Source organism: Phodopus roborovskii, unplaced genomic scaffold (genome assembly GCF_943737965.1).
Source record: "Phodopus roborovskii unplaced genomic scaffold, PHOROB, whole genome shotgun sequence".
NCBI lineage: Eukaryota > Metazoa > Chordata > Mammalia > Rodentia > Cricetidae > Phodopus > Phodopus roborovskii.
In genome coordinates this window covers 787,833-806,336 of record NW_026125489.1, presented here as the reverse complement: position 1 = coordinate 806,336, position 18,504 = coordinate 787,833, and the positions used below count along the sequence as shown (strand labels likewise).

Below are 18,504 nucleotides of genomic sequence, written 5' to 3'. Positions count from 1 at the left end.
GCGCTCTGGCGCCGCCCCCTCGATTGACTCGGCGCTCGCCGCGCCCGCTCGCGCCCCCGCCAACCGCTTTTCTCTTTCCTTCCCGTCTTTTACCCCGGTGACCCCGGAAGTGGAAGTAGGCGGCCGCGGCGGGGACGGAAGGCGGAAGCGGAGCGTGAGCGGGAGGCGGAGCCGGGGGAGCTGCTCTCGTAGCTCCCCCTGGCCTCAGGCGCAGCTGCTCGAGGGGGAGGAGTTACCGCCGCTCTTCGGTACGTCGCCTTTGCCCCTTGCACCCAGTCGGTGCTCTCGGGTGGTCCTGCTGCTGGGACCCCCCTTAGGCTCCGCCCTCAGCCTTTCCCCTTAGGCTCCGTCCCCACCCTTTTCTGACAGATTGCGGCCTCTCTTCCAGGCGATCTTTTTTCCTAAGAGTAACCCCCCCTCACCACCACACCCTTTGCGGTAAACTCCCCCTCCCCCCCCCCATTTCCCAGACTGAAGAGTTCAGCTTTCCTGAGGGGGGGAAAAAAAAAAAAAGAGAAATTAAGATTTCAGGGGTGAGGGGGGTTTCTGAGGTCGGGGTTGGTGCAAGCAGGGTTGTGCAAGCAGATCGGTCTGATTCAGGTTTATTGTTAGGGTTAGCGAATGCCCCCAAAGAATTTGCGCTTACGCGGTAAGGGGGTAGTGGGTACATTGTTTAACTTTCTTGACCATTCCCAACTTGCTACCTTTGTTGCAGGCAAAGAACTTACCACAATGGCTGTGACCTAAACTCCTCAGGAAGCCCCGGGGTCATGGCCCAGAAGCACCCCGGAGAAAGAGGGTTGTGTGGAGCCCATCAGAGCGGTGGTGCGTCCCTCAGGACATCAGGACCCTCTGCGGACCCTGAAACAATTTCATTCTCAGGACTCGGGGACTCAACAGAGACTGCTCCTAATGGTACAGGCTGCCTCACAGAGCACTCTAGTCCCAAGTACACACAGCCCCCAAACCCAGCCCACTGGTCGGATCCAAGCCATGGTCCTCCAAGGGGTCCAGGGCCACCTAGGGAAGGAGGCTACCCTGATGAGAGTGAGGCATCCTCAGAAGAGTCAGGAGCCGACCAGGAACTCTCAAGAGATAATGGGGCTGGGTACCAGGAGGATGGGAGCCCTTTTCTTTCCATTCCGACCGCTTGTAACTGCCAGGGAAGCCCTGGGATTCCCGAAGGCACTTACTCTGAGGAAGGAAATGGTTCTTCTAGCAACTTTTGCCACCATTGTAACTCTCCAGCCTTGGGGGAAGATGAAGAGTTAGAAGAAGAGTATGATGACGAGGAACCTCTTAAATTTCCCAGTGATTTTTCACGTGTGTCGAGTGTAAAGAAAGCCCCATCCCGGAGGCAGAGGCACCGGTTTTTGACCAAGGAGGACAATCGGGATAGCGGGCGCAGAGATCCCAGGTCCCCTGGTCGTCATCGGCTGGGCCGAAAACGAAATCAGGCAGATAAGCGCAGAGGCCTGGGACTGTGGGGAGTGGAGGGACTGTGTCAGCTTGGACAGGCAGGCTTCTGGTGGCTGATTGAACTTCTGGTATTGGTGGGAGAGTATGTGGAAACTTGTGGCCATCTCATTTATGCGTGCAGGAAGCTGAAAGTCAGTGACCTGTACCTTTTTCGAGTTTGGGTGGGCGTCTGGGCAGGGAGGTTGGGGAGCTGGGCCCAGGTGGTGGTCGGCTTCCTAAGCCAGAGCTTTTACTACGCGGCAGGGCTATTCACCCGTCTCCTTAGGCTGGTGGGTGCTTTCCTGCTCCTGGCTCTTGCCCTCTTTTTGGGTTGTCTGCAGTTGGGCTGGCGGTTTTTGGTGGGGCTGGGGGACCGGTTAGGCTGGAGGGATAAGACCACCAGGCTGTTCTCTTGGCTGGGTTCTCCAGCCCTGCACCGTTGCCTGACTGTGCTTCGAGGTAGCCGGCCGTGGCAACAGCTGGCGAGATTAGTTCAGAGGAACTGGCTGGGGTTGCCTTGGGTCAAGCAGAGGACTAATGAGCAAGGTAACGCACCTGCAGCTGGCGGGCGCCACTGCCAGCCAGAAGAGGAAGTGGCCCGGCTTTTGACCATGGCCGGGGTCCCTGAGGATGAACTAAACCCTTTTCATGTGCTGGGGGTTGAAGTCACAGCGTCAGATATGGAACTAAAGAAGGCCTATAGGCAGCTAGCAGTGATGGTGAGTGTCCTCCTCCTCTGCTTATTCCTCTTTGTATCTGTCTTCTGTTCCAGAATTATGGAGTGTAAAATTAAGGGAAGGTCCAGCAGGAGGCCAACCAGAAGCTGAAGGATTGCATCCCTTTGTCTTGTTTTTGAGGCAGACTTTCACAATTGTGGACAGACTAACCTAGAACTCATGACTTTCTTGCCTCCACCGCTGAGGGCTGTGATTTATGGGACTTGTCACCATACCTAGCTAAGGGAAATATTCTTAGGCAAGAGCCATAAAGATTTCTCTGACTAGGGAACCTAATTTTTTTTCCCTCAATTAAAGGCTTTTGTCATGAAGTTTTTTTTTGGGGGGGCTGGGTAATATAGCAGTCAGGGTTGAACTCACTCACCCGACAGTAGCTAGATGAAATTCCTCTACTTAGGATAGGGAAGAGGTCCAGTTGGTCATTCATTACCTTAGTTTCTCTCACCTGAACAAAGGAATTTTTGTTTTGTTGCTTGGGGTAGAGTGTTGCTATAAAGCTCCAGCTAACTTTGAATCTGTGAGTCTCTTGCCTTTGGAAGTCCTGGGATTACATGTGTGCATCACCATGAATGGTAAAGAAGGAATGAAAACAATTTTTTTTTTGTTTTTGTTTTTTTAGAGACAGGGTTTCTTTGTGTTGCCTGGGATGTCCTGGAACTAACTCTGTAAACCTCAAAAAACTCAGAGAGATCCACCTGCCTCTGCCTCCCTGGGACTAAAGGCGGGCGCCACCAACCGGCAAGAAATTGTCCCATTAGACTTATTTTATGTGTGCAAGTGTTTGCCCCCATGGATGCATGTGTGCCATGTACAGCCTGGTACCCAAGGAGGTAAAGAGTGTGGTTCCTCTGGAGCTGGAGTTAGGGATGGTTGTGAGCCACCACGTGGGGGCTGCAACTGAACCTGGGTCCTTTACAAGAAAACCAAGTGTTTTAGCAGCTGAGCCATCTCTCCAGCCCCAGCAGGAGATTTTAAACATGGAGAAAACCAACCTCTCCTGGAAATGCAAGTGTAGGCCTAGTGTGGGGAATGACCTCATCAGTGGTCATTCCAGGACCAGGAAGAAGGAAACAGATTCTTTTTTCCTGTGGAATTGAAATGGAGTCCATCCAGGGTCTTGTGCATGTTAGGCAAGTGCTGTCCCACTGATATACATCCCTCCCTAACCTGAAAACAAGAATCTAAACCCCACAGTATGAAAGGGAATAAAACAAGGAGCACACATCATAACAGAGACGTGTGCTATCATGTATGTGCATGAAGATATGTTGCTTTTGTTAACCATGTAGGTGGGAGTTTTCATGTACTATATACTTGAGAGAAATTTATATATATATATATAAATTTTATATATATATATATATATATATATATATATTTTTTTTTTTTTTTTTGGTGCTGGGGATCAAACCCAGTGCCTTACTCAATCTAGGTATACACTACAACTGAGCTAAAACCCCCAGCCCTGCTACTGCTATTTCTGTATGTATGAGTAAAACTATATTATGAATATAAGTAATAGGTGTAAAATTGCACCTGAAGCTGACTGAATGTATGGGCCGGATTGTCAAAACATTACAATATGCAAATTACCACAGTGGCTGTATAACATAAAGAGGAATGGGCAACCAAGGTTTTCCTTGACAATTAAAAGTACAATAAGCCCCCAGACTGATAACTTGGCACGGATTAAATTTGGTCGACAAGACATGTTCCTTAGTGGATGACCTGGGATATTCTTAGACTAGATAACAGTTACTTTTCCCTTCAAATTGTTACTAATAGTAGTAGTAGGACTTGTTTGTTTCACCTTCATGTCTTTCAGCAGACATCTAACTGGAGAATATCATTCTTAAAAACATTCTTGTTTTCCAAATTCTCTTGGATAGAGGTGTTCCCTTATCCTTTATATACCCAGTTCGAACCCCCAAAATCTCTCTTGTTCTGGGCTAGAATTTCTGTTGGCTTCTCTTGGATAACCTAGGCCCCAGTGTGAATACTTTTAAGGCCTGTTACATTAGCTTGAGCCTGTGAAGTTTAAAAGCATTCTTTGTGTTTAGCATCAGTGATGAGATTCATCTCTGTGCTTTTGGGCAATGCAGATGGATGGGAAAAGAAGCTGTACGAAGACAGGCTATTGTTTGTTGTGCAGAAAAGGCCGAAAAGCATAAATAAAACTTCTGGACTCTTAATACACGTTCATTTCTGGAACAGAGAGGCAGACAAGTAGAAAGTTTCAGATATAAGGGTCTCTTAGTTATTTTTCTATTGCTGTGAAGAGACACCATGATCAAGGCAACTTAAAAAGAAACCATTTTTTAATTGGGAGCTGGCTTATAGTTTCAGAGAGCGAGCTCATGACCATCATGGTAGGGAGTGTGGCGTGTGGCAGCAGACAGGTATGCATGGTGCTGTAGCAGTAGCTTAGAGCTCCTTTAGTCCCAGCACTCAGAAGCCAGAGGCAGGCGGATCTCTTGTGAGCTGCAGGCCAGCCTGGTCCACAAATCAAACTTCAGGACAGCCAGAGTTGTTTATACAGAGAAACCCTGTATGTGTGTGTGGGATTGGGAGGGGGACAAAGAATCAAAACAAAAACCTTTTAAAAAAAAAGAGAAGGGGCTAGAGATGAGAGAGATGGCTCAGAGGCTGAGTACTCACTTATTGCTCATCTAAATTACAAACTGCCTGTAACTCTCATTCCTGGGGATGTGATGCCCTCTCCGTGGGCACCAGGCACACACATTGTGCTCATATGTACATATGGATATGCTCTCGAACATGCAGACACACACACACACAACCTGAAATGGGGAGGGTTAGAACTGATTTGTGATGAAATGCCTCTGTGTTTTGGGTAGGTTCATCCTGATAAAAATCATCATCCCAGGGCTGAGGAGGCCTTCAAAATTTTGCGGGCAGCTTGGGACATTGTCAGCAACCCAGAGAGGCGGAAGGAGTATGAGATGTGAGTTTGAAACGGGACATTTCCGGTGAAGTAGATGGAAAAACGTCAATAGAAGGCCCTGGACTTGTGGGTGGGGGTGCTCAGGCAGAAAGAACTTACTTGTCATCAGCCGTTTGGGGGTTGAGTGACTCTTTCACACTGTCACATATCAGACAACCTTTGTATCAGATTAAGTACAGTTAGGAAGTAGCACCAGAAGTTTTATGGTTGGGGACATCACAACATGAAGAACTGTATTAAAGGGTCCTAGCATCAGGAAGGTTGAGAGCCACTGCTGTAGAAGCATCCACATCTGTCTCTTTGTACCTTAATACTCTGACTTATGGAACCTTTCTCCTCTCAGGAAACGAATGGCAGAGAATGAGCTGAGCCGGTCAGTGAATGAGTTTCTATCGAAGCTACAAGATGACCTCAAGGAGGCAATGAATACTATGATGTGTAGCCGATGCCAAGGGAAGCATAGGTATGAAACAAGATGACAGAGTATTGTTGGTGACTGGAGTGCAGGCTGTGAGTGAAAAGACCCAAGTCTTTTACTTTTGTCCTACTACTAAGAGACTGAGGATTTAGGGTTGGAGGTGCTCTGTGATTAAGAGCATTTGCTGTTTTCCCAGAGGATCCAATTTCTACTACCAACACCTACAGCAGATGCTTCACATCTGTCTGTACCTACAGCTCTAGTCAGACTCCTCTGGCTCTGAGAGCATTTGCAGTCATGTACACATACTTACAAGCATACATACATCTCATTTAAAAATTATAAAAACAAATCTCTCTTTGTAGTTTTAAAGTTTTTTTTTTGATCTTGGAGACAGGGTTTCTTTGTATAGGTCTGGCTATTCTGGAACTCACTCTGTAGACCAGGCTGGAGGAACTCACAGAGATCCTCCTGTCTCTGCTTTCCAAGTGCTGAGAAAAAGGTGTGCACCACCATCTTTAAAATAAAAAGATTGAGGATCTTAGCTGCTGATGCCAAGATACAGCTTTCATAAGTCAGGCATGATGACACAGGCCTGTAATGCCAGCACTTAGGAGGTAGAGGGTTAGATATGACGTTCAAGATCATTCACAGCTATATGTCAAATTCAAGGCTAGGGGGGGCCATGTGAGACCCTGTCTCACCTTAAAGGGAATAGAAGTTAATCCTGTAGCCATATAGGAATGACCATGTCCTGGGAACACAGACTCAGGTTATCCACCAAACCACGTTCAAACATGGTATAGTTTCAGGAAGCTTTATTTTTTAGATTTTAAATTTTATTTTATGTGTGTTTGCCTGTATGTATGCATACTACCTGTGTGCCTGGTGCTGGAGGAGGTCAGAAGAGGGCATCTAGGGCTTGAGAGATGTCTCCATGGTTAAGAACACTAGCTGTTCTTTCAGAGGACCCAGGTTCAGTTCCCAGCAGTCACATGTTGGCTCACAAACATCCATGACTCCAGTCCCATAGGCTCTGATGCCCTTTTCTGACCTCTAAGGGTACCAGACATGCACATGGTACACAGATATATAAACACTTATACACATAAAAGAAATAAAATTTAAAAACCAAAATAAAATTTGATACTGATTCTATCCATTAAAAAAAAAAAGTATCAAATTTCCTAGAACTGGAGTTACAGATTGTTGTGAAGCACCATATGGGTGCTGGGAATCAAACCTAGCTCCTCTGTACTCTTAACTGCTGAACCATCTCTCCAGCTCCTGAAGTGGTTTTTATTTTCAGTCTTTGAAGTTACATTTATTTATGTGTATATATTTGCTTGTTTACATGTATGTGTGTGTCCATAGAGGTGTGTAAGTGGAAGTCCTGGGACAACTTAGTGGAGTTCTCTCTTTCCCCCAATTGAACCCTGGCGACAAACTGAGTTGATCAGGCTTGGTGGCACATGCCTTTACCTACTGAGCCATTTTACCAGTCCAAATTTTATACTTGAACAAAATTTATAAATCAAGCACTTTAAAGTTTTTCTTTTAGATTTATTCTTATGTGTATGTGTGTCTTGTTTGCACACATATATGCATCATGTGTGTCTGGTGCCCGCAGATGTCAGAAAAGGGGGTTGGATCTCCTGCAACTGCAGTTACTGATGGTTGTGAGCCACCATGTGGGTGCTGGACACTAAACCTGGGTCTATTGCGGTAAATAAGGATCAGGATAAACAAATAGGCCGAATAGATGTTTATTCAGGGAGAAATAACTTACAACCTAGACAGATGAACACCAGGAAATTCAACCCGATCCTCTCCTGTCCGAGTCACGCCAGCAAGAGAGCGCCTTCCTGGCCCCCTCCGACCTCCTTCCTCAGGTCACCTCCGCCCATCTCTCCACCCCCCAATGGGCGTGGTCAGTGCTACAGAAGGACTACCTCACTACAATTCCCCTTTTAGTCTAAAGAAAAGATTTAGGCTTAATACAAAACTATATACAAAACAGTGAATAACAAGTGTGCTCTAAGAAAAGGAAAATCGAGAACAAAATGACCTACATATCTAGTCCTAGGGTGAGGGCATAATGGAGTTTACAATAGAGTTGTCCTAAGCTGGAAAACGTAAGTCTAGTACCTAATATATCTAACTAGGAAGAGAGAATAATAGTTGTGATAGTTTAATCTTCAACCTCATCAAAACCTGAGAAGGAAATTAACAATACTAGAGTAGACAGGAAATGCGGATGGACAACTTCCAAAAGGTGCAGCAAGGACAGAAACAGCAAGCCACCTGAACAGTCACCCTAGGTCTCACAGCGACGTTGGTACACCCAGATTTGGCTAAGGCCAAGAGAACTTGACAGACCATAACAACAGCAGGGAAATAGAATGGCTGTCTTACCCTGACTTGGCAAGGTCAAGCAGTCTTCTATATTTGTCTCCTGCAAGCACATAGGACTGCATGTCCAAATCAGTGGTCAAGGTGGGGGCAATTCTATGCCCAACAGGCCATTAGCTGAGGCGAGATTGAACTCCAGCAGGAGCAACAACAGTGTCCAACATATTTTCGGGAAAGTGCACGGTGCTGTCAGGAGCAACAGTGTCTCATGTCAATGGAGTACTAATATTAAAACATTTAAATGCCATGTTCTGCATGTCTATGAAGTGATTGAAGATTAAGCATCTATATCTGACTAATCTCATAGGTACAGTGAAGATAATCTGTAATACTCGGGAACTTAGCTAAAAAGACTGATTAAAACTTTCCTGAGTAAAGCAGGAACAAATACTTAAACAATATAACTATTTACATATACCTACAAGTAAATCCCTAAAATAGAGGTAGAGTATAAGTGTCAAGACAAGAGGTAGAACTATAAAGGGCAGCAAGATAAATATCCCAAATTGTATCAATATACAAAATGTCTTGAATACAGGAAAAGTATACATACATAGAATATGGTAAAAAATAATGTGCATAAAATATTATAAGTGGAAACATTTAACACAATATAACAAAATATAAACTTAATTTTACATAGCTTACCACATAGGAATACATAACAATGTAAGCTGTAAAATACTATCTCATTCATACTCAAATTCTCAAGGAAATAGGCTAATCTACTTATATCCCATCTAAACCATACCTTTACCCACCATTCCCTATTCCTGTCTAAAAGATAAACCCGAGTGTAAGCATCACCCAATCCCAAATAACTAAAACCAACCCAAAGACGATGACTATTATCCCAAAATTCCAAGGGTAGGGAAAGGGGGCGTAGTCATATTAAGATTACTTCCTGCTGAAATGGGACGATGATTGCTCCAATGGATCCTGTAGGAAGAAAATTTTTAGCAACCAAATTTCTCAACAGAACTGGCTGTGACATATGTAGTTAGTCACTGTGTGGCAGAAAATTCTTGACTGTAGTTCTATTTGAAACTGGCCAGGGTGTAATAAAAAGGTGCACCATTACAGCTAGCTAGTCATGAGTTGTCTCGAGCAAAACAGTCTCAAACCGGTTTTAGGGTGATGTTTGTAGTTCCGATGCATCAGGTTGAGTCAAGTGGAAATGATGATGTGGGGCCCCATCTTCTTTCCGGAAAGTTCAAAGACTGCTGTTAGGAATCGTTATTATTCCTTGTGGAAAAGTTACACATCAATATTAAAGTAAAATTTTCAAGTTTTAAGGTATGCATTAGGGAAAGACAACAATAAGCATTAAAAGTATGTGAGAAAATTAGGATTTCAGAGAGAAAATTGCATAAGATATGAGTCCCCAGATTTTGTTTCTTCTGCCTTACACCAATTGGCTTCTTGATTTAAGGCAGAAACCATGAATTTAATCTTAACAACATGCTTGAATTTAGAGAAGGAAAGCCAAATCCAACTCCAAAGCCAGCATTGGTTTACAAAATTTGGGACTTCAGGAATACTAGATAATAGAGAGAAATAGATTTCTATATAGAAATAGTTTACTACAATTAAATATTTTTTTTTTTTTTTTTTTTTTACCATATATCAGATTCTGCTTCCTTAAGTGATTGTTTCTGAAGAGCTGTCTTCTCTTCTGTAGGCACCTACATGTTCAGTGTCTTTTGGCTGTTTGATGATAGGTTTTCTCTGTTTTCCTGTAAAAACAAGAACAGAACACTTCCCCTACCTTTGAGAGGCCTCCACACACCTCATAGGACCTAGTTTGTTGGATGACTTGTCATTTCTCTTCATTAAGATGTTTCTCTTGTTCAACTCGGATCTTGATTAACTTAGATGGTATCCATAGTTTTTCTTCTCCTGTAGATACAAATGCAAAACCCCTACCCCAACGTAACACATATCCTGCTTTCCATTCTGAGGTCAGTACATCCTTGAAATACACTGGCTGATTTAGTTCAGAAGTTTTTTCTATTGTCCAGTGTCTTTCTGCAGCTGTTTTTTCTTTCTCATCAGCATTAAGTAAGTTTAATGTTAATAAAGCATTATGTAATCTGTGTTTGGGTGTTTTGGTTCCTCCTGCCTGTTTATGGAGCATTTCTTTTAAAGTACGATTGGATCTCTCAACCACTGCTTGTCCTGTAGGATTGTGTGGTATACCAGTTATGTGCTTTATCTTGTAATACTCAAAAAACTCTTTCAATTTGCTGGAGACATATGCTGGAGCATTATCAGTTTTTATTTGTGCAGGTATGCCCATAATGGCCATTACCTCTAAAAGGTGCGTTATAACAGAATCAGCCTTTTCAGAGCTCAGAGCAGTAGCCCACTGAAACCCTGAAAATGTATCTATAGTGTGATGTACATATTTTAATTTTCCAAATTCTGCAAAATGAAACACATCCATTTGCCATATTTCATTCCTATTTATACCTTTAGGTGGTGGTAAAGGAGTTTGGTTATAGAATGAGCAAGTAGGACATTTCCTTACTATTTCCTTGGCTTGTTCCCAAGTGATAGAAAAATCCTTTTTTAAACCTTTACTGTTCACGTGGTGTTTCTTATGAAACTCTGAGGCTTCTAGCACACTTCCTATCAATAAACGATCAATTTCATCATTGCCTTGTGCTAGAGGACCTGGCAGACCTGTATGGGATCTGATGTGTGTTATATATATATAGGATGAGTCCTCTTTCTGATAGTATCTTGTAACTGTATAAACAATGAAGTTAATTCTGTATTGTCAGGAATAAATTCTGCAGTCTCAATGTGTAAAACGACTCTCTCTGCGTATTGAGAGTCAGTAACTATATTGAGGGGTTCTTTAAAATCCATAAGTACCATGAGAATGGCATACAATTCTGCCTTTTGTACAGAATTGTAAGGGCTTTGAACCACTTTGCTAATATTTCCTGATTTATATCCTGCCTTACCTGATTTATTTGCATCAGTGTAGAATGTATGAACTCCAGAAATAGGTGTTTTTCTTACAATGCGTGGAAGAATCCAAATCGTTTTCTTTATGAATTTGATTCTCTCAGTTTTGGGATAGTTGTTGCTAATTGTTCCCAAAAAGTTACTGCAAGCTCTCTGCCAATATTCGTTATCTTTCCATAAGGAAGAAATTTCCTCATTAGTTAAAGGTACTATAATTTCTGCTGGGTCCCTTCCTATTAGCTGACGAAGTCTTAATTTACCTTTTATAATCAAGTCAGAGATCTTTTCTATATATGTTTTCAGTTTCTTATTCTGTTTATGTGGTAGGAATATCCATTCTAATATGATATCTTCTCTCTGCATCAAAATCCCTGAAGGATATTCTCTAGATGGTAATATAACCAGAATACAGTCTAGGTTTGGATCCACACGGTCCACATGTGCTTCTAGTATCTTCTTTTCTACCCATTCTAATTCCTTCTCAGCTTCAGCTGATAGTATTCGTGGACTATTCAAGTCCTTATCTCCTTTTAGGGCCATTTTCAAGTTTTTCAAATCATGCCCTTCTACTCCAATTATGGTTTGCAGTTGAGAAATCTCTCCTAGTAATTTTTGAAGATCATTAAGAGTCTGGTAGCGATCTCTTCTGATCTGTACTTTTTGTGGTCTAATTTTCTGTAGACCTATTTTATATCCTAAGTAGTTGATAGACTCTCCTTTTTGTATTTTTTCAGGTGCAATTTGTAATCCCCAGCGAGGTAAAACTTCCTTTACTTTCTCAAACATTTTTTCTAATATTTCTCCTTTAGAGTCAGCTAACAATATATCATCCATGTAATGATAGATTATGGATTGTGGAAACTGTTTACGAATTATTTCTAACGGTTTTTGTACGAAATATTGGCACAGGGTGGGGCTATTTAGCATTCCCTGTGGCAAAACCTTCCATTGATATCTCTTCACCGGTTGAGAATTGTTATAATTAGGTACCGTGAAGGCAAATTTCTCTTTGTCTTGTTCTTGTAAAGGTATAGTGAAGAAGCAATCCTTTAAATCAATAACTATAATAGGCCATTCTTTGGGTATCAAAGAAGGCAAGGGCATTCCAGGCTGTAGAGAGCCCATTGGCTGGATAACTTTATTGATGGCTCTCAGGTCTGTAAGCATTCTCCATTTACCAGATTTCTTTTTGATCACAAATACAGGAGAATTCCAAGGGCTGATTGATTCCTCAATATGTCCATCATTTAGCTGTTCCTGAACCAGGCTTTCTAAAGCTTCTAACTTCTCAGAGGTCATAGGCCATTGTCCTACCCAGACAGGTTCCTCTGTTAGCCATTTTAAAGGTAGGGCTTTTGGTTCCTCTGTTTGTTCAGCATTTGTATTTTGTTTTTGTACTGCCTGGATATTTGGTCTCTGTCTTGTATAGTACTTAACAGTATTCTTTCCACAATCATGAGGTCGTCTATGGTTCCTATCTAATATAGGAGGAATGTTAATCTGTGTATTCCATTGCTGTAATAGATCACGACCCCATAAATTTATCACTACATCAGCCACATATGGTCTCAACCTCCCTCTCTGTCCTTCTGGTCCTATACAGTCAATCCATCTCGTGCTTTGTTTTACCTGAGCCAGGGTTCCAATCCCTAAGAATTGAACCTTTACCTCATGCAGGGGCCATCTTTGAGGCCAAGATTTATTAGATATGATAGTTACATCAGCTCCTGTGTCCAGCAGACCCTCAAACAGTCTATTATTCATCTTAACTATCAATCTAGGCCTATGACTATTTATAGCAGTTTGCCAAAATATACGTTTTTCATTTCCTTCTGTCATGTTTGATTCAACTTCCGTCACTAGTTCGTCATCCAGAGCAGTATGAGTTTTTATAATAGGCACAGAATTTTCTAATTGTCCTGTGGGAGATTGTCTTCCACTGTGACTGGGAATGTTCGAACCACCTGTGACGTGGGGGCCTTCGAGAGGCCCCCCAAGGAGTTTCCCGATGGTAAAGGGTTTCCTTGCTTGTCTCTGGTCGATCTACACTCATTTGTCCAGTGTCTGCCTTTGCCACACCTTCTACATAACCCAGGAGGCTGAGGCCTTCTGTTTGATTCATTCCTGGGGGTGTTACTTCTAGGGAAGCTTTGCCTACAATTTCTTTTTAGATGTCCTATCTTACCACAGTTATAACATCTGACATTATGATATCTTTTTAAACCTTTGGGGATGGCTTCTCCTACCCAAGCTTCTAAGTCACCATAGTAAGGAACTCTGTTATCTTGATATCTTCTCTGACCTTTAGATATGGCTTCTCCTATCCATGCTTCAGTCTTATTGTCATTATACTCAATGTTGCCTGTATATAGGACCCATTCATCCAAGGGTGCTGATCGCATTTTTAAAGGCCAAAGCACCTGTTTGCATTGAGGATTCGCATTCGTATAAGCTAAAGATTCTATGAGTATTCGCCTAGCATCTGTGTCTGCTATCTCTAATTGTACTGCCCTAGATAATCTTTCTAGAAAGATACTAAAACGTTCTCTAGGTCCTTGCTTTATCTTGGTATAGGGTTCTATCCTCTCTCCTAATTCATGAACCTTATCCCAAGCATTCAAAGCTGCTGTACTGCATAGAGACAAGATGTGTTCATCATAGGCAGCTTGGGTTTCTGGGTCAGCATAGAGACCCTCACCAAGAATTTTATCTTGGGGAGCTTTATACCCTTTCTTTAAGCCCTGAAGTTCAAGAGCTTTTGCTTCCTCTCTCCATAAAGCCCTCCATTCTATTTGAGAGGCGCTTTCAAGGACAGCTGATATTAATTGATCTCAATCCTTAGGGGTTACCTTGTTATTCCATGCCCATGATTCTACTAATTGCTTCACATAAGGTGAGTGCATGCCATAAGAGACTACTGCTTCCTTTATACCTTTTAAATCTTTCATACGTATTGGTTCCCACTGATATGCAACGACACCTTTTGGATGTTTCTTCGTTGCTGGCTTTTCATGAATAGATACAGGGAAAGCTCCCCTGACCCTAAATGGTGTGGAAAATTTTAAATCTTTTTCATGCCCTGTTACCTGTAGTTCTTCTTCTGATGTATCAGACTGAAGGTCTTCTAAAGCCTGAAATCTATTCACCATTGTTTCTTTGAGTGTCTGAACTTCTTGAATCAAATAACTTTCTAGAGACTTCATTGCATCAGTCAGTTTCTTACTTTCTCCAACTACAAATGATTCCATGTTTTTAATCTTATCATCCTTAGATATTATCTGAATGGCGTGTAAACTGCCTTCCAGAAACAATGTTCTATCTGCTAGCTTGCCATTATCCTCAGACATGGAAGAGATTCTGTCATCTAGTCTTTCTATCTGATGTTCCAGTTTTTTAAACTTATTAGTAGCTTCCTCTGACCAGGAGTGGGCTGTTTCTGCTAGTTTGTTAATGCATTGCATTGTTTCTGTTCTGGTTATTGAAGTATCTGACATTAAACAAATTATACCTTTCAGCTCGCCAACGCCATCTTCAATATTCTGAATCTTTCTTTCTATATTTTCTATGCTTTGAATTCTATCATTTTCAATGTTTCGAATCTTTGTCTCTATGTTTTGAATTCCATCATTTTCAATGTTTTGAATCCTTGTCTCTATGCTTTGAATTCTATCATTTTCAATGTTTCGAATCTTTGTCTCTATGTTTTGAATTCCATCATTTTCAATGTTTTGAATCCTTGTCTCTATGCTTTGAATTCTATCATTTTCAATGTTTCGAATCTTTGTTACTAAGTCTCCCATGGTTTGTACAAGTTCCTTATTGTTTGCTGTAATCTCAAACCATTTCTTTAAGAATATCATGTTAATGATGAAACCCATTGCTATTACAAAATAAAAGTATATATTGGTCCAGTCATAAGTTTCTTCTGCTAAAATCCCTTCTACATATGAAGTAAAATAATTCCTAAAGTTCTGCATAGTAAAATTATCTGCCATAGTTATAGAACAATTTATCTCAGATTTTATATCAGCTTAAATTGCAAAGGATGTTACAATTACCTTAGGTGTAATTCTGCTGTCCTGGAACTTTGATGCTTTTAGTTGTATATCTCAGCTTGTGGTAGCTACGCCTGGAGGTGTGTCATCAAATAGCGCCTAGCCGCCCAGGCTCGTCTGATCCCGGTTCCTGTAAAAAGTTCTTAACAAACTATGGCAAGCAGAATTTTGTTAAAAGGGGACTTTTGGAGTTAGTTGTAACACAAGACGAAACGCGTGCAAGCCGGGCGGGTGCCGCTGGGTGGGTGCCGCCGGGCGGGTGCCGCCGAGAGGCTCTGCGCGAATGCAAAGTCCCGTGTGGAAATGGGCAAAAAATGTTAAGCGGTAAGTGCCTTCTCAGGTCTGCTTTAGCAGCAAAGATCTCCTTTGCAGTAAGGAAGAGGCAAATGTCCCAAATCTGTGGTGAGTCCACCTGGTTAAACCCTGCCCGTTGGGGAAGGTGGGGGAGGGGGGCGGCTTCTGCCGCCTGGGGGCAAAACCCAGGTAAATCCCGCTTCTGACACCAGATATTGCGGTAAATAAGGATCAGGATAAACAAATAGGCCGAATAGATGTTTATTCAGGGAGAAATAACTTACAACCTAGACAGATGAACACCAGGAAATTCAACCCGATCCTCTCCTGTCCGAGTCACGCCAGCAAGAGAGCACCTTCCTGGCCCCCTCCGACCTCCTTCCTCAGGTCACCTCCGCCCATCTCTCCACCCCCCAATGGGCGTGGTCAGTGCTACAGAAGGACTACCTCACTACATGGGTCCTTGGCAAGAGCAACAGCAATCTGTACCTCTGGGCCATCTCTCCAACCTCAAGATATTTTTTTAACTACACTGATGGGAATATCAGGTAGGCTACAGATGTAATCTGATGACACTTTGCTTTTGAGTTGGTGGAAGTTAGTGGCCTGTTAGTATATTCCAGGAGGATTTACCTAATAGTCACAAGGCTGTAGGTGGGCAGTGGATGGCTATTAAAGGGGCTAAAGACAGTCCAAGAAAATTTGGCTTAAGCATGCATCATTCAAATCCCACAGTCAACATTAATTCTAATCAATCACCTTTGTAAAGTCTTTAACATAGGTGTGGCTTTTTGGGGTGTGTGTTATCATGAAATTAGTAATAATTAAAAAAAGGGTTCACAAGGCCTTACCTTTTTGAGGAATTATAGGCAGTTAATAGTTGTTGGAAGAGAGAAAATTTCTTACATTTTTGGTTGTGAGCCTAGCCTTTAATGGCTGAGCCATCTTTCCAGCCCAGAAAGAAAATTTCTTAAGTTGTATAACCACTGGTAAGGTGTCCACGCCCTTATAAGCAACCCTAATGAAACTGGTTAGGTCCCTCCCCCCGAAACAACAACCACAACCACCACAACAAAAGGCCAGGACATGAAAATGAACATTAATTGGGAAGAGGGAGGGTATCAGTGGGAATGGGAGTAAGAAACAGAGGGTAATAGCAGGTAAATAGGATCAAAATACACTGTATACATGGAAATATAATCAAAGCCATTATTGTCTATAATTGTTACATGTTATAAAAACATTAAAGAAAGAAAAAAATAGTTTAAACACAGAAACACCAAAGCAGAGTATGGAACGATACTCCTGTAATCTCAGCACTTAGGAGTCTAGTCTGGGCTATATACCATGATCCTCAGACTAAAAGAAAGTTGAAGGCAGAGTATAGAGAAGAAGATATAGCAGAGTAAAGATAACTTTTAATGTTTGGCCATGTTTGACAGTAATGACCACTTGAAGAGTCTGAAGGAATTATTGTGTTGGTTTGCAGGAGGTTTGAAATGGACCGGGAGCCTAAGAGTGCCAGGTACTGTGCTGAGTGTGACAGGCTGCACCCTGCTGAGGAGGGAGACTTTTGGGCAGAGTCAAGCATGTTGGGTCTCAAGATCACCTACTTTGCACTGATGGATGGAAAGGTCTATGATATCACAGGTACACTTCTGACCTCTAAATACAAGATCATATTTCTTCATCTCATTTGCTATGAATGGATGTTTTGGGTAATTACCTCTATTTGCAGAGTGGGCTGGGTGCCAGCGTGTGGGAATCTCTCCAGATACCCACAGAGTTCCTTATCACATCTCATTTGGTTCTCGGGTACCGGGCCCCAGTGGTCGGCAGAGGTAGGTGGTACTTTTCTTACTTATCTGTTATTTCAGTTGTGAGTATAGTTTTAGATGCCTAGCTCTCTAGGGGGTTTGGAAACTGATCCAGTATGTGGTTAATTTTGATAGTTGATTGTAATGTCTCCCTCAGGGCCACGCCAGAGACACCTCCTACTGACCTGCAGGATTTCTTGAGCCGGATCTTTCAAGTACCCCCCGGGCAGATGTCCAATGGGAACTTCTTTGCAGCTCCTCACCCTGGTCCTGGGGCCACTACGACCTCCAAGCCCAACAATACAGTACCCAAGGGAGAAGCCAAACCCAAACGGCGGAAGAAAGTGAGGCGGCCCTTCCAACGTTGACACCCTTCTCTTCCTTCCTCAAATCAATGTCAGGGAGTCAAAAGGGCTGTGTACAGCACAGGATGGATTTGATTTGTTTATTTTTTAAATACTTTAAAAAGGGAAAATTTTAAATTGTCCACTCAGTACTTGGAGGAAGTTCATGACCTATTCTCCCTCTTCCCAACACCTAGGAACTGAACCTGTCTTCTGACAATACCAAAGAAATAGAAGGTGGCTAGAGCAAAGAGAGTAGGCTCTGGACCCAGTCCAGTCAGTACGTTCCTGAGGTGTGGGAGCTGGGGCTTCTCTGGGTCCTGTATGCCTTTATCTTATCATTTGCTCTCAGAGCAGAGCAAATGATACTCACCCTTTTTAAAATGAGTGTATCTTATGTCTTAACCCATTTCAAGGGTTCCTCCCCCTTTACCCTGATGTACTAGTTAAAAGAAAAAGCATGTAGCCCTAATTTTGGTGATACAGAATTCAGAGTGGAAACTGAAGTTTTCCTCTGACTTTCACTTTATGGGACACCACCTAACTTCAGGCTTGTTGTTGCAAGGATGGCCAAAATTAATTTTTAAAAAACAGACTTATGCCCTGTGCCCTTGGGTGAGGGGGAAGCATAGAGGGTTCCCAGAGGCCCCCGTGTGAGCCAAGGGTTTGTATTTTTTTAAGTTTGTTCATGTTTGTATGTACATATCTATTTAAAGCCAGGGGATTATCTTTCTATAAATATATAACTGGCAACTATTTTCCTTCTTTTCTTTGCCCATGTAGCTTGAGTCCTTTTGTTTTCCTGGAGACAGTCTCACTAAGTGGACCCGGCTGGCCTCCAGCTTGCAGTGATTCTTCTGCCTCTGCCTCCAGAGGGCTGGTTACAGGCCTGTGCCTCCACACCTAGCTCAGGAGCACTTTTTGCTTATTTAAGAATTCTTTCCTTGCCGTTAGCTGACAGTGAAGGATACCCTGTTTTAGATCAAAGGAGTAGTGATAAAAATTTGCTTAATTTTTTTTTATGGTGA

At 42.6% G+C, this 18,504-nt stretch overlaps 1 protein-coding gene across 2 annotated transcripts; it reads left to right on the top strand.

Annotated features, from left to right (window-relative positions):
* Dnajc14 (DnaJ heat shock protein family (Hsp40) member C14) lies at positions 1-18,232 on the top strand. 2 transcript variants are annotated; one of them, XM_051176023.1, is made up of 7 exons: positions 1-248; positions 716-2,177; positions 5,054-5,160; positions 5,504-5,623; positions 16,805-16,965; positions 17,054-17,156; positions 17,290-18,232. In XM_051176023.1, exons 2-7 carry the CDS (start codon positions 771-773, stop codon positions 17,498-17,500), a joined length of 2,109 nt encoding a protein of 702 aa, XP_051031980.1. In that variant the 5' UTR covers positions 1-248; positions 716-770; the 3' UTR covers positions 17,501-18,232. The 2 variants fall into 2 exon arrangements, with proteins under 2 accessions (XP_051031980.1, XP_051031982.1); XM_051176025.1 differs by lacking the exon at positions 1-248 and adding an exon at positions 420-438.
* The last annotated feature ends 272 nt before the right edge of the window (positions 18,233-18,504 follow it).

Excerpts from the sequence above, each read along its gene's own strand:
- Dnajc14 (XM_051176023.1), top strand. The coding sequence starts at position 771 with ATGGCCCAGAAGCACCCCGGAGAAAGAGGGTTGTGTGGAGCCCATCAG. Across the intron at positions 5,161-5,503 it reads AGGCGGAAGGAGTATGAGAT|GAAACGAATGGCAGAGAATG; the intron begins GTGAGTTTGAAA and ends TTCTCCTCTCAG. Across the intron at positions 16,966-17,053 it reads AAAGGTCTATGATATCACAG|AGTGGGCTGGGTGCCAGCGT; the intron begins GTACACTTCTGA and ends CTCTATTTGCAG.